Here is a 14,516-nt window from a genome sequence, read left to right as displayed (position 1 = left end):
TTGCAACGCGAAATTGTCAAATGTAATATATTTTCAAGCGTAAAAAAGATCAGTCTGTTATCGAATCAAATTTTTTTTTTTTAATCTCTGGCTCTTTAATTGTCAGACTAGTTTTCACATTTTCTCTCTCTCTCTCTCTTTCTTTCTTTCACTGCTTTGTGGAAGCGAAAATTATAAGGAAAGCGCCGTAAAAATAATATCACAGGACAGTCCGAGTTAGTTAATCATTCCTACGTGCGTCTCACGTGTTTCTAGATAGTCGTCTTAATTAAATTATACGTTCCGCTGGACGCTTTATGCGACGAGAGCGAAAGAAAAAAAAAATTGTGATTTTTATTGCGCGCATTTTAATTGTTCGAGCTGTTCAGATCCACGTAACATTATTACTGTATGTCGGGTCGTATCCGCGCGTCTTGATACTTAAATCAATAACTATGTTCTTATCGTTACTACAGTACTGTTAAGCTGTCACAACCGCTGTAATGTTTATCGAAACGCCGGGTCGTGCGTCACGATCGAGAAGAGGACGTCCAGACTTTACACTTATTTCGCTACGCAGTTAAAATTATACATATATTTTTACAAAGAATACCGTCGAAGTGTGCATGTACATACGCATGTATAATAATCGTCAGAACGTGATAACGTACAAGCCTTGTCGTTCGAGGCTTCGGTTTTCGAAGACAAAACAGCGGGGGTGTGTGTGCATGTAAGTGTGCGTGATAACGTGCGCACGTCAGGTCACATATAAACCTATTTATATGTGTAGGCGAATCTCTCCCCCGAACGTACGTTTCTCGACGATGCGTCCCGTTTTCTCTAGGCCATGACTGTCCTTATAATATATTCAACTTAGACTCTTTATAGTTCCTTATCTCGAATAGGCTCTTTATAGATTTTTTTTCTTTATATTCGTCAAGTATACGTAAACAGGTAATTAATATTTGATTCTTTTTGTCTTACGTGCTATGGTACGCGAGTTATGCGCGATAAATACTTTCCTCTTGTACATAGTTTGGTTCTCGTGAATTGTTTTTTGATTTTCTATTAAGCGTCATTCGGAGCGAGAAGAATAATTTACTTTCGCCCCGTGATTGTAGGTCTGTTCTGTATCGGCATAGATATATTACTTGTCTATTTCAAGGTACTATAAATTTTTTTTTTATTTAAAAAAAAACCTCGCAAATTATATATTGAATCTAATCGTATTAAAAAATTTATAAAAAATACTTTTAAATAAATTCTACAATTTTTCTCGTAAAAGGCTAGAAAACTATCAGTGCTGGTGTCTCTCTTAAACCAAAGAAGAGCGAGAAAAGAAAAATAGAAAAGAGTTTATAGACAGGAAACGATAAGTTATCTTCAACTTAATTAATTTAAGTCGCTAGATTATCGAGTTTCTTTTTACAAATATTTAGCTCCGTTAGTGTAGTTTTTTTTTTTTTACTTTCAACGTTCAATATTACGTCCCATGTGGCGAAAAAATACAAATCTAGTATATATGTGTGTGTAGTGTATATAGATTTATATGTATCTGCGTACATATGCATATATCTTTTCATTTATAAATCACTTGTCCGTCCAACATTTTCTTAAAAATATAATAAGATTTTAGCTCGCGTTTTCTATACCTGCCTAGTCACATACCTTTGTAATCGCAATAACTGGCTTTTTAAAATTACAATATATATATATATATTTTTTTTTTCTTTTTAATTCGCGCATTTCGTAACCATTAAAAGGGAATTCTTTTTCCTTTTAATTTTATAGTTATGAAACTTTGTAAGGACTAAATATAAGAATCTTCTGTGTTATGTATAACAGTAATATCGAAAGTTCAATAATTATCTCAGTTGGTACATTAAAACTCTGACTCTAATAATGTGCGTCGAAGAATTAATTAGTTATAATTTATTAACTGTCTTCGGCCGTGAATCCCAAGTCCGTGGTACACTCCGGCTTGAAAGATTCAGCATTTTACTCTGTAATTCGGCAAATTTGCGTGCGACAAACATTCATAAGTCTATACACCTCGCTAAATGACGGAAAGAACGATTACGTATCTATTGCCAATTTCTTTTTCTTTTTTTTAATCTCTTTTATATTGCATTAATTTTATATTGCGATGGTAACGCGCTCGACATGGTGGAATAAAATAGTGGCGTGAACAATTTAATCTATATTACGCAAAATATTCCATCGCGACGTTCCGTTCTTTCGCCTGTAAATTTACGTCCCACATTTATTTAATATTAAAGTCTATTTTAGAGCTTAACATAATTCCGCAATATGAGATCTATCAGTTAGGACATTGCGATGTCCGCGATCGCTGCTCTCCCGATTTACAACCACTGTGCGCAATTTTATTCTCCGCGCGACGGCTTTCATTGAAGTTCTTTTACTCATAACGTCAATTCTGATTACTGATTTCATAAAAATTTTGAACGTTGAATCCTTTCATTTTTTGGCAAGTTTCTAATGAAAAAATTTTAAGTTATTTGTGCCGAATCGTCATGCTTATACTTTTATTCGACAATGTTTCAGGCTCACGGCTAAACTAAAATACTTTACCGCACTTTGGATCCGTTTGAGCTTAGACCCCGCGCTGTGTGCTAGTGGCGAAGACAAAGCTGTCGGCAGAGATTGTGGTCGCGGCGAGCTGCAATGTTGAGTTGTCGACGCAGTACGGCATTATCTTGCCGTGAAAACAGGTACCGGAGCTGCTGTTGATTATAAGCAGCAGGAGGCCCGAGATGGCGGCCAGGATGCCGGCGCTCATCAGGCCGAGCGCCGGCAGCTTCTTGGACGAAAGGACTGGCCCCTCTTCGAGCTTGAGGTAGCAGAGGCCGGGCAGAACGTAGGCGAGTGGTACCGCGGCGAGGATGCCGTTTAATTCGAGGACGACGCCCAAGCAATCCGTCGACATGGAAATCAAGTATGACGCCGCTACTATCGACAAGGTAATTATCAGGTATTTGCGGTCCGAATTAGGCACGTAAGCCTCGTGTCCCTCCAACTCGTCCGTCCCCTTGATCGCCGTCATGAGAACCTAAACCGAAAGATCTCACGAACTCTTCGATTGATTTTTTTTTTTTACATACACAGATCATACTGAAGGACAGTTACCTCGCGCGTGACGAAGCACTCGATCGGAAAGGTGAGCAATATAGTGCCGCTGAACATGACTCTGGCAAGATTCATCAAGTCATCGTTCCAGCAATAGTTCTCCATGAGATCGCCCTGAACGTAGGACGTGAAAGTCGCGTAGCCGGCGATGCCGAAGGCGGCGGCGATCAGGAAGGACGTGAAGAGAGACCAGTGCGTCACGACGTCCCACTTCTGCTGGGTCGCCCTCTCGATCGAGCCGTAAATCAGGAAGGTGTTATGGTGGCACATGAAGGCGAACGCCATTATGCCGACGGACGGGATAATCCCCGGGAAGTTGGCGAACCTCCAACTGTCCTTTTGACTTGGGCTACAATCATTCACGCTTATGATTACATATGGGGGCTTAACAAGAGATGACAAGAATCCCCATCATCACGTAGAAGAAATTCTTACACCATGGCGGCCATCGTGTCCATCCGGATGAAGATGGCAAGGAGAATGAACCCGACGCAGATCAGAGAAAGAAAAGAGATTTTCGCCAGCCGTGCGATGTTCCTGTACAAGCAAAGCGGGATGGTGACGCCGAGGGTGGCCAGGAGGATGACTACCTGCCGGTGAGCGAAGATGTTTGTCTCGCTCATTCCCGTCACTCTTATCAGGACCTTGGTGACCGTATCGCCGACGACGACATTGTAAGAGACCATCGCTGTAATAAAAGCCTTAATGAAAGTACTTCACGCTCGATTAAAGGATATAAAAATCGACAGACAGATATCGTTATTTATTATCTATAAATGCGCTCTTGTGTGATTCTTTCAGCCATCAACGTACCTATAAACGGATAAATAAACTGCAGCGCCGTGAGAATATAGAAGCCGGCGCGGCCGAAACTCGCTCTCATCAACCCTTGATAGCTCATTTCGCCGCAAATGTGTCCGCTTCGCACCATGAGGATCAACGAGTAATCGGTCAGCGCTGCCACTAAAATTAATAGACCGATGCCAAGACCAAAGCCGGCCTGATGCAGAGCGTATGGTATTCCTGGAAAATTTACGGATTTTAGAAAACAATTATTTTTTTACAGAGAAAAGAAATTAGTTTGAAATTGAATATTTTACTCTTAAATATATAAGCAAATTGTCTAATATATATATTTTTTTAGGACATAAACAAATTTCTACATTTACCGATGACACCGCTGCCGATGATGGAATTGATAAAATTGAAACTGGCGAGCGGCAGGCTGCTGAACTTGCCGGACTTCTCTTCCTCTTCCTCCTCCTGCAATACATGCCGACATTAGCACGGGCGGACTTTCGCGATAGGCGCAAACGTTAATTGGACGTCACATTGCGTATTCGTGCCCGCGAGCGTATTCCAAAAGCGTCCGTGTATTTTCACGCTGATAAATATTAATGACGGCGGGCAAAAGAGCCACCCCGAGGCGCCGCTAGAAGTCATGAAAATACACGGGCGGTGAATTAACCGACGGGGGTGGGAGCTAAATGGTTGCACGCAGTCAGTGGAATAATCTTGGCCGATAAAACGGCGTGAAAAGCGGGCCGTAGGAGCGATAAGAGAAGCGTCGAGAAACGATAAGCGCACGTGCACGCCAGGTCGTAGGCCAACAGCCCCGGCAAATTGACGAATTGAACCGAAACGGCGAAAGAGAGTGCATCGCCCGGTTAGCGGCAACATTACGCGGGGCCGATCGATAGGCCGATATCAGCACGGCTGCTTGGAAAGTTTCTCGCGAGTCAATTAATCCGCTTTGTGTTGTTCGCGGCGGGTATCTCTCGTCTTGCAAATAAGAGCGGACCTGATGAAGCCGCCTGCGTGGCGATTAGCCGCCCGTCGCTACGATGGCAAAAGAAAGCCGGGAGCGGGATGGAAGGGAAGCGAAGAAGATGCGTAGCTCTTACCCCGACCAGTCGCCTCAGGTCATCGTAGGACTCCTCCGAAGCAACGCTGCCGATCTGCCGAATGTCGAAACAATACGTGTCAGTCGTCGCTTTGGCGCGCGCGGTGCAGTTCTTGAAGAAGGGGGAAAAAAAATTTCTCCTCGCGCGAGAAATGAGCCGTGCCGGAGAAATCACGGAGGCATTGATGGAAAACGAGCGTATATATCGGGCAAAATGTCATCGCGGAAATTTCTCTCTCCCCTTTCCCTGCTTTTGCCGCTTTTCAAGACGCCGGAAGCTTCAGTCCCGTTGACATCGCGTTTACTCGCGACGAGAGGAGCCAAGATTCTGCGGCAGGCGCGAATAAGAGATTTACCTGAGCACGAAGTCGCGGGTAGAATTAACAAGAAGCGAAAGTGACTTTCTCGCGCGCTTTTTTTCTCGCGACCATTAAGAAAACGCTCCGGCGATTCTCCGGCGCGTCGTTCGCGAAATTGCTTCGTAAATCGCGCGATTTCCGTGCGACGGCTACCCGTTTGGTAAATCCCTGGAGCGTCGTTTGTTTCCCGAACAAAAGTCCTTGTATCGAGGAAAAAGTATTACGTAACAAAAATTACGCGCGACATTATTTCTTTTTATAAAACATTCTGTTGTAGTATACGCTTATGAAAGATTACGCTATTTTTAATTGTCTCAAACACGAACCTGCAAGAAATTTGCAACAAATCGCTTTTTTTTTTACGCTTAAAAAATAATCATATCGATAGTTTTTATTCTGCAATATAAAGAATTTCAATTTGCTCAATTTTTCTCACCTTAAAAGAATATTGACGTTTTTAAATTGTACATTAAAATATCCAAATAATCGTAACACTAAAAAATAATAAAAGGTGCACTAAGTATTACCTGACCGTATTTCCATCGCGTAAAAAATTTCAGCCAGGACAAAAAAAAAAAAAAAAAATTAGAAGACATTGGCCAGTATTTCAAGTATCATTTTTATCCTTAAAATCGTCTGACGTAGAATCTTATTCAATTTTATACCAATCGCAAAGGCTTATCAACGTCCCAAGACGTTACACGTATACTTAACAGATTCTAAAATAAAAATGGTCTAGGAATATCAGCCATTATCAATCCGTAACGCAGCTTGACGATAATCGCCGGCGATAAGAAAGAAATTCGCAGCCGGAACCGCGAGCGCAATAAATAGACAGCAGCTTCCGCCGAGCACGGCGGCTTACTCACGTCCTCGAAGTTCTTCCTCGCGTCCAGGATGTAGCTCTTCTCGGTGACATCGTTGGACGTGTGGGCCATTCCGACCTCGCGGCCAACCGGGATCCTCTTACGGCGAAGGCGGTCTAACTCTAACGGGAAAAAGCGGCACGGAGGAGCGCGCCGGAACTCAAAGGGAAGGAAGCGAGACTCGCGGGCAGGTCCGTGGACGTCTGAAGTTCTGGCCTATCTTCTGTCCCTTCCTCGGCACCTCGTCCTTCGTCTCATCCCTCCGACGTGACCGTCTCTCGATTCTCCCTCTCCGGCGAAACGCCAGCCCGCTCCCCTTGTTCTCTCCTTCGCTCACGCACGCGCGCACCCGCGCCTCCGCAAATTTCTCGCCGCCGAGAGTCCTCAATCGCGCCCCAATCGAGCCCCAATCGTCCATCTCTCATCCTTTTCTCGCGCGTCCCCGATGAGCGAGAACTCCTCATCCAACAACCACCCGCCCACGTATCCGCGCCACCCCTCGTCTCATTCACACATCTCGTCGCGCCCCCGCAAGCCACCCCGCCTTCCACCCTGGTCAGCTGGTCGTGTCCTATTTCCCTTCTATCTCTCATGCTTTCTCTTCGCCGAGATAACGAAGCTGGGGAGCTTATTGATTCCGCGGCGTGTATCTTCCGATTCCAGTTCCGCTGGCACTCCACGCTGCGGAATCTGTTCCGTCTCCTGCGTTCTTTTTACTTTTTTTTTTTTTTTTTTTTTACAAGAAATGCAAGTTCTCGTGTGAGGTCGTTACCGACATGCGTGCGATTGCGTAGGCTCGATATCTCGCCGCATGCAGAAAAGCGAGTCCGATTTCCGCGTAACAATTTCATCACGCTATTGAGCTTCCAAACCCTCGTTAATCATACAAATTGCCCTTCAATAGCACACGCTCGTGCGCGACGTCCTTCGGAGTTGATTAGCGCCGGTTGCTCATGCGTGTCGAGAATACGGTGGTAGAACTTAAATACGGCCAGCAAATATCACGGTAGCCTTTCTGAGTTATATTTACAATTCTATCTTACATTCTCGCACGTATGAACGACAATTTTACGTCGCGAGCTCTCTCTCGAGTGTGTAAATGCTCGGTCATTACCAGACTCTCGCAGTGACGCGAGGAAAATAGAGAGACAGAAAGTAGATAAAAGCGAGCATATAATTATAATACTTTAGACATTTCGTTTATAGAATTTATATGTTTAAACTTAAAATCTAATTAATAGCACTGAAAATGATCTTATATAGGTCGAAACGTTTGCAAACAGAAAAATTAAGTCAAGTTATATACATTACATACAAAAACAACGTGTTGGTTCTTGCGCCATATATATCACGAATTTAATTAATTACACAGAACCTCGTTAATATAATATTTCAATTCACGATTAATAAATAAATTTTTAATCGATTAACGTTAAACATTCTTCTCATTTAAGATTTCTTTTATTATGATGGCATTTATATTTGAAAATTATTTCAAAAATCTAACTTTTATAAATGTAATATCATGATATGTCCAAGACGATCTTATATATCTCATAAAAATAAGGCGTAAAATACTCTTCGTTAATAAACAACCGTTTAAAAACTGTGCGTTTTATATTACACAATGTACACTTCGTATGTCAAGATGCAACAATTCGATGAAATATGAACTGAAAGGACTAGATTGCAATTCATTGTCAACGATGTTTTCGAGGCTCTACAATCGAAAAAAAAAATGTTCTGTACTTAGGTCTGTGTATTTTATTCCATCATTTTAACTCTCAAACGAAACACTATCTTGGCTACTTCATTTATTTCTGCTTTTTAACGCACCAAATTTAAAGCATTTGCTTAAAAATCCATAACTTCAGGAATTAAGGAAAAGGAATATGTTGAAATTATTTGAAAGTAAAAGCAATTTTTTAGTAGTGCAAAGTGAGTGGCGTTAATGTTACCTCTAAAGTCATTACGATCTGAGCAATTCTTTGTAGCAAAGCAAGTATTTTTAAAGCTTAAATTTTTTAGAATTGCTCATGGTCACCGCAACCCAGTCCTTCGATTGAGAGTCAGTCGACCTTGCGCCGCGAACAATAATGCGCACGAGGTAAAAGATAGCCGTGAAAAGTACTCAGCGGAAGGCACATGTACAAAATGTGTGCTTGAATTGCGCTTTTCATTTCGAGAAATCGGAAGTTGAGCTACGCGTTTACCGCGCGTAGGCAGCGAGTTCAATAAGACCGGCTCGGAAATGACCTCCCGCCGTAATCACTCTAATTCACATGCTCCGGTAGGCAACGCTGGTATTTGTACGAGATTAGATTGGAATCTTGACAATTCCGTCCCGCGTTGCACGACCGGTCGTTGAGATCGTGCAATGTAAGTACACTTCTCGTCGAGACCTTCGAGCTCGTCAGACCGCCGCATCTCAGGAAAGCCTCGACGGGTCCTGACGATGAGGCACTACCACCCAGCCGTTGTTGCCGGGAACAGCGGGCCCTATCGCTGACGTAGCAGCGGCATTCGTTAAGGCGCCCCTCTGGTCCTTCATGATTTGCAGCTGCCGCGTCAGGTTACGACAGAGTTTCACCAGCGACTCCTGAAAGTCAATCGCAATAATTACCGAAGGTACTTCGGCTCAATGATTTTACAGCAAGAACTCTCAATGAGTAAAAAAAATTTATACAAAGAGCAACGAGAAACCTTTTCGTCTTCCAATTTCTGCAGCTCCTGCTGCTGCCGGAGACTATCGAGGCTCAGGTTCTTCAGCATCTCGTTCTTGTGCTGGCTGAGTAGCGCTATCTCCGTCTGGACCTTGAGGTACTCCTCGGCTATCTGTTTGTGCTCCTCGAAAATCTCTCGAGAGAGCTTGCACGTGTCGTCGGGCGTGAGAGGCCTCAGGTCGGCATCCAGGAGACGGCAAACGTTGCCCAGATCTTCACTCGTGGTGCTGCTACCTGCGACATTCCAGAATTTCATCACGGACGTTGATAAAAGTGGAATATTGAGCCACGTAACCTAGGACGATTTTCAAACGTTACAATTTTTAATAACTTTCTTTTGTTCTTTTTTTTTTAATAACCCTAGCACATTCTTCTCCTTTAACGCTTAGCGCACAAATTAGAAAAAAATGCTTGAACATTAACGCACTGATCCCAAAATACAAACGATAAGAAATAGAGTGGCCGGGATAGTGCGCCGTTTGAAGATTACATATCCAAGCCTGAGCCAAGTGCAGCTTCGGAATACTACAGGATTACACGTTTGCGGAGCGAATGACTCGAATCGTGAAGATTAGATAGAGCCGGCGTCGAATCGCTTCATCATGATTCCGCGCAATAGTCTTAGTCATCCGGAAACGTGACTCCTCTCAATTCTAAATACGCCTCGGGTAACCCGTATCGCCTGGAACGCCCGGCCGAGCGAGTACTAACGTAGTAGGACCCAGCAGCGCTTGAGAGTGTCGGCGCCGACAAGCTCTGGGTAGTCGTCGCACATGTCGAGCATCCAGCAGCCGCCGCTTTCAGGCGACAACGATTAACATCCACGGTTGTCCACCGGCGACATGGTTGGCCCCGTCAACATGATTCTCTCGCTTGGCTCCTCGTTATCAGACCTGGGTCACCATTTCAGGGAGAGAAGTGGAGAAGACAACGTGACAGAGGTCGGGGATCGCACTCGGACGGCCGAACCTGGGCTGATCCAGTTCGGCAGATCGGTCTGGGTACGGGTCGAAGTGGTCCGGCGGTTCCCGGTCGGTTCGGTCGGCGTGCCCTCGATAAAAATCGAGCTCGTATTGCGCGCTAGGCGACCCGCGGTCGGCGGGAGGTGCTCCTCCGTAGGGAGTCGGCTTTCTACTAAACAAACGAACGTCTATATTGGGGATGCTGACTCAGCCACACCTGCTTCTGAGCACCCTCCCTACCCGGGCAACGTCGGGGAACGCTGCGGGCGTGTGTGCGAGAGCCAAGAACAAAACGGCTTGATTCATCCTCGAGAGAATCTCGGTCCGGAGACTTCTTTTTCACCCGCCACTGCGGTCACCGTCGTCTTCGTCATTTGTCCTGCTTCCTTATCTCGATGCCTTCTCTCTCTCTCTCTCTCTCTTTTTTTCTCGCAAGATAAATTGCCCTCTTCCCTCCGCTTTTCTTGCGGCTTTGACGTAGGCTGTCCTTTTCCTTATTCGCGACGTGCCAATCAAAAGCGAGTCACACGTCCTACCGATTAGTCGTCAGTTAAATTTAGTGCACGTCGTGTGCTATTGCGGCTAAGCGGGCCCTTTGCCAGGGTACACCACCGGCGAGCACCGCCGATCGACGAACCCTCGATGAATATAGCATGCCGCGGCTCATAAGTCGTCCCTTCTCGCCGCCAGCCGATCGCACTTCCAGATTGACTGCAATTAAATTATTTGTACACCTGCCGTTACGCATAAATATATCGCGTTGCGCGAGAAGATATTTTTACCTCTTAGAAATGCACAGCGGAATACACAGATTCTTACAAGCTATATTAAACCCTCAAATGGAACACTAATGTTCAAAAATTTTCTTTTGTTATAACAAATATTTTTCATAATTCTTTTTCTTAATATCTAGCGTGTTAATAAAAAAAAATTAAAAAACTTTCAAAATTGATACATTAAGATTGTCATTTGGCTCATGACTGACACGAACATAATAATTACAGTATTTAATAACTGCGACGAATCCGCCACGCAGAATCACATTATGAGCAATGTGCGTTAGACGGCGCAGATGCGAGACGAAGACGCAGCCGAAGAAGGCGCCCGATGAGTCAGCACGCTTAGTATTCTAGGCCGAAAATAATCTACTTCGTGCACCACAAAGCGCTACTGTGTAAGCTCAAAATGCGCGCTCGTGTCAGCCCGCCCGAGGCATTGTGATCATTCAAATGTTTCTCATTATCTGACATATTAGTCACGCTGACTTCATATCTTTTTCACAATTGTGTCGAGGGATCAGACTTTATATAAGAAAAAAAAAAAAAAGATATATTTTCATAATATTATTACGATATAAATATATTCTATGTAAATCTAGGCTCCCTTGATATTTCTGGCTAGATGACGCAATATGATTGTACAGTTTGCGAATCGATTACCACATAAGGCATAAAACGGATAATTTTTGCGCTGTCTCTGGCACTATGCCTTCAACGCGACAGAGACTAGTCTCGTACAGACAGCCAGTTTGGTGCCACAGCCTACTTGCAATCTTTTTCGACACACGTTTTGAAAAAGGTTTTCAGACACGATATTCGAGTAGTACAAGCGCAATTTTTTTTTTTCTTTTTACTTACGAAATCAAGATTAATTATGTACGTCACATTTGGTAATTTAAAATTAATCTAATATAAATCGAAATTGTGTCTATAAGTAGTTAAGTTAGAAGTGCATCTCGAATACATGGAAATAAAGTTAAAAAAAAAAGTATTAAACAAGACAGACAATAATTAGAGTTTAGTTACAAAAATTATAATTTTTTCATTAAATGCCATTATTAAATAATTCCATATTAATTGGCAATATAATATTATCGATATAATATTATTATATATGTGTATAAGCAAATCAAACTCGAAGTATACTTACACTGATTGGTCTTCTTCGTTTTTTGTACCACTTTGTCTAATCCGGCTATATTATTTGGAATTTCCCAAGATGTGTCAGATGAACTCGGCAAATCCCAAGCGTTCTGCAACACGGAAAAACTAATTAAAAAACTTGATTAAAGAAATAAATACGTTTATACACTCTTATGTGTTATAAATGTAATGTAATAATGTGAACAGAGATAAAAAAGATAAGCTACATAAAAATGTTCGAGATTTATATAAATGAAAAATTACCAACCGGATCGCATTCCACGTGCAACGGTGTGAAATTGTAGTTTTTGTTTTGCAGTGCGGCGAAATTGTTGTCGTGTGTCGTCGGCGCCGTCGCGTTTTGCAAGATTAACGATTTAACGTGTTCTAAATTGCTGTCCGCACCACTGAGATAGTTATTCGACACCGGCTGCTCGTCTGGTATTTGTTGAAATCCTAAATTATTTTGCCGCGGTGAAAATTTCGTCGGTTCGTCGCTGGCTGGCGTTGCGCGGGATAACCCACAGGGCAGCGAATTCTGCGCGTTGAAGCACTCACCAGGGTTTTCCACGGGCCTCGGAATTGTCCGAATAGTGCCATTTGCAACGGGACCGTTCAAACGAAAATCGAATGTACTGATTACATCTAATGTATTTTCCTTCGAGGTGTCGTTTTCATCTACGTCATCCTCACTACCTATAATACATACGCGATTTATTTATATGCGCTAACAAAGTATTCTAAAGACGAGCAATAATCACAACTTAAACGTGCATTTTACATACTTAAACAATATTCAACAGGTTCTAAATGGTGACTGAAAAATTCTGAGAGCTCAGTCATTATCCTGACTACTTCATCCATTGATGGTCTTTCCTCGGGTGCCTTCTGCCAACATCTGTTAAGGTCAAAAAAATTAATAAATGTTAAAAAATTTATTTTTTAATTTTTAATTATATTTTAATTATATTTTTTAATAAATATACATAGTTATCAATAATAGAAATTTGTAGATTAATGCGGAAAGTGAATTAACTAATAAAATTAATCATATTCATATTCCTCACTTGGTCATAAGATCCTCGATTGGTTTCGGGCATCCCTCTATTAAAGGAGGCCGTTGTCCTACGTGTACAGCCCACATTATCCTGTACGCTGAGGCGCCGATGTCGTCAAAAGGCTTTTTACGTGTTAATACTTCCCACAAAATAATACCCCAGCTAAATACATCGCACTTCTCCGTATACCTCGATCCCTCGAATACTTCCGGTGCCATCCATGCGGCTGAGCCTTTATTGTTAGTCATATACGTGTTTAAATCACAAGCTGTGCCAAAATCACAGATTTTAAGCATCTGTCCACCCATAACCAGCAACAAATTGGGTGGCTTTAGATCTCTGAAAGATAAAGCTCGTCAAATTTACGTCTTGGGTTAATTTCTCAAAAAGATGTAATCAGGAATCCTATTCTTACCTATGTATTAGTGGTTTTGGCTTCATGTTGTGGAGATAGGCGACACCGCGCGCGCACTGAAGAGTCCAACTCATAGCATGACTAGTAGTGTAATGTGGTTGAGGATTGCAATGCAGCACTAAACCGAAAAACGAAAAGTATTAATACAATTAATTTAATTTGCAAAAATAGACAAAATAATTTCTTCCAAGATATTACCGTTATATAACGATCCACCTTCGGCATATTCCATAACCAGGCATACTGGATTCTTGGTGCATGCCCCATATAATTTAACAATATTAGGATGAGCAACCCTAGACAGTTGTCGAACTTCCACAGTAAAGGCTTTTCTCTCTCCTTCCGAATTAATGTGCTTCACCGCGACATCCTGTCCCCTCCATTTTCCTTTCCATACAACGCCAAAGGAACCCTTGCCAACTACCTGTAATTTAGCAGCAATCAGTAAAGAAATCCGCGTTAATTTTAGCTGAATTTTACAATTGTATATAATACAATATTAAATAAAAAAACGGCAATATATATATAAAAAAAAGAAAACGTTATCTAATCGTGTATTTTTTTTTTTTTTTTTTTTCAGAGAACATGAATGACCATACGCTCGTTAACGTACTCATTAACTTAAATGATAATTAATCAACCAACAGATTTTGTTTAAATATATCTATACAGAAAAAAATAAAGGGTCTGTTCGGTACAAACGTAACATTAATTTTCGTTAATGCGACGGAAATCTACCCGAAGTCGTCTCATGTACGAGCGACCGTTTTCTCTTCGTTTGAGGTTATCCTGACGAGACCAAAAGCTTCGTAGAAGCGAGCTGAAAATTAAAGCAGGCTCTGACTGTGAGAACCGATGATGAAAATAACGCCAAGCGTGCAAGATTAAATCAGCGGATGTTCGTTCGGGACGAACGAGAGAAAAATCCAACGACAGGGAGTAACTACCTGCTCCGTTTCGATTTCATTGTAGTCGATTTCTTCAACGAACTGCTGCTGATGGCCGGTCACATCTTTGCGCGCCATCGCGCACAGTTAACATCGCATCACTTGCCGGGCACATTTAACCAGCGTATTGTCGGGGTGCGCGCACCAGGTGTGTGTTTATACCCGAATCGGCTTTAAACAGCCTCGCGGATCGCCATTTTCCCGTATCAGGCCGCTCGTGCGGTTAGTTTAACCC

At 42.6% G+C, this 14,516-nt stretch overlaps 2 protein-coding genes across 5 annotated transcripts; both read right to left on the bottom strand.

Annotated features, from left to right (window-relative positions):
- Positions 1 to 70: 70 nt before the first annotated feature.
- Positions 71 to 6,944, bottom strand: LOC139104881 (putative sodium-coupled neutral amino acid transporter 11). 2 transcript variants are annotated; one of them, XM_070660624.1, is made up of 7 exons: positions 6,258 to 6,944; positions 5,031 to 5,084; positions 4,296 to 4,389; positions 3,940 to 4,149; positions 3,562 to 3,814; positions 3,127 to 3,475; positions 71 to 3,049 (listed from the first exon to the last, which is right to left on the bottom strand). In XM_070660624.1, the coding sequence occupies exons 1-7, from the start codon at positions 6,324 to 6,326 to the stop codon at positions 2,594 to 2,596; spliced, it is 1,485 nt and encodes a 494-aa protein (XP_070516725.1). In that variant the 5' UTR covers positions 6,327 to 6,944; the 3' UTR covers positions 71 to 2,593. The 2 variants fall into 2 exon arrangements, with proteins under 2 accessions (XP_070516725.1, XP_070516727.1); XM_070660626.1 differs by lacking the exon at positions 5,031 to 5,084.
- Positions 6,945 to 7,410: 466 nt separating this feature from the next.
- Positions 7,411 to 14,489, bottom strand: LOC139104879 (mitogen-activated protein kinase kinase kinase 7). Of its 3 annotated transcripts, XM_070660620.1 has the most exons (10): positions 14,282 to 14,489; positions 13,533 to 13,758; positions 13,335 to 13,452; positions 12,929 to 13,258; positions 12,647 to 12,759; positions 12,420 to 12,557; positions 12,130 to 12,317; positions 11,869 to 11,971; positions 8,958 to 9,211; positions 7,411 to 8,853 (listed from the first exon to the last, which is right to left on the bottom strand). In XM_070660620.1, exons 1-10 carry the CDS (start codon positions 14,357 to 14,359, stop codon positions 8,683 to 8,685), a joined length of 1,719 nt encoding a protein of 572 aa, XP_070516721.1. In that variant the 5' UTR covers positions 14,360 to 14,489; the 3' UTR covers positions 7,411 to 8,682. The 3 variants fall into 3 exon arrangements, with proteins under 3 accessions (XP_070516721.1, XP_070516720.1, XP_070516722.1); XM_070660619.1 differs by having other exon boundaries at positions 12,130 to 12,557; XM_070660621.1 differs by lacking the exons at positions 7,411 to 8,853; positions 8,958 to 9,211 and adding an exon at positions 9,770 to 10,650 and having other exon boundaries at positions 12,130 to 12,557.
- Positions 14,490 to 14,516: the final 27 nt, after the last annotated feature.

Source organism: Cardiocondyla obscurior, linkage group LG08 (genome assembly GCF_019399895.1).
Source record: "Cardiocondyla obscurior isolate alpha-2009 linkage group LG08, Cobs3.1, whole genome shotgun sequence".
NCBI lineage: Eukaryota > Metazoa > Arthropoda > Insecta > Hymenoptera > Formicidae > Cardiocondyla > Cardiocondyla obscurior.
The sequence above is the reverse complement of the archived record's forward strand: the minus strand, read 5'-3'. Positions and strand labels throughout refer to the sequence as shown.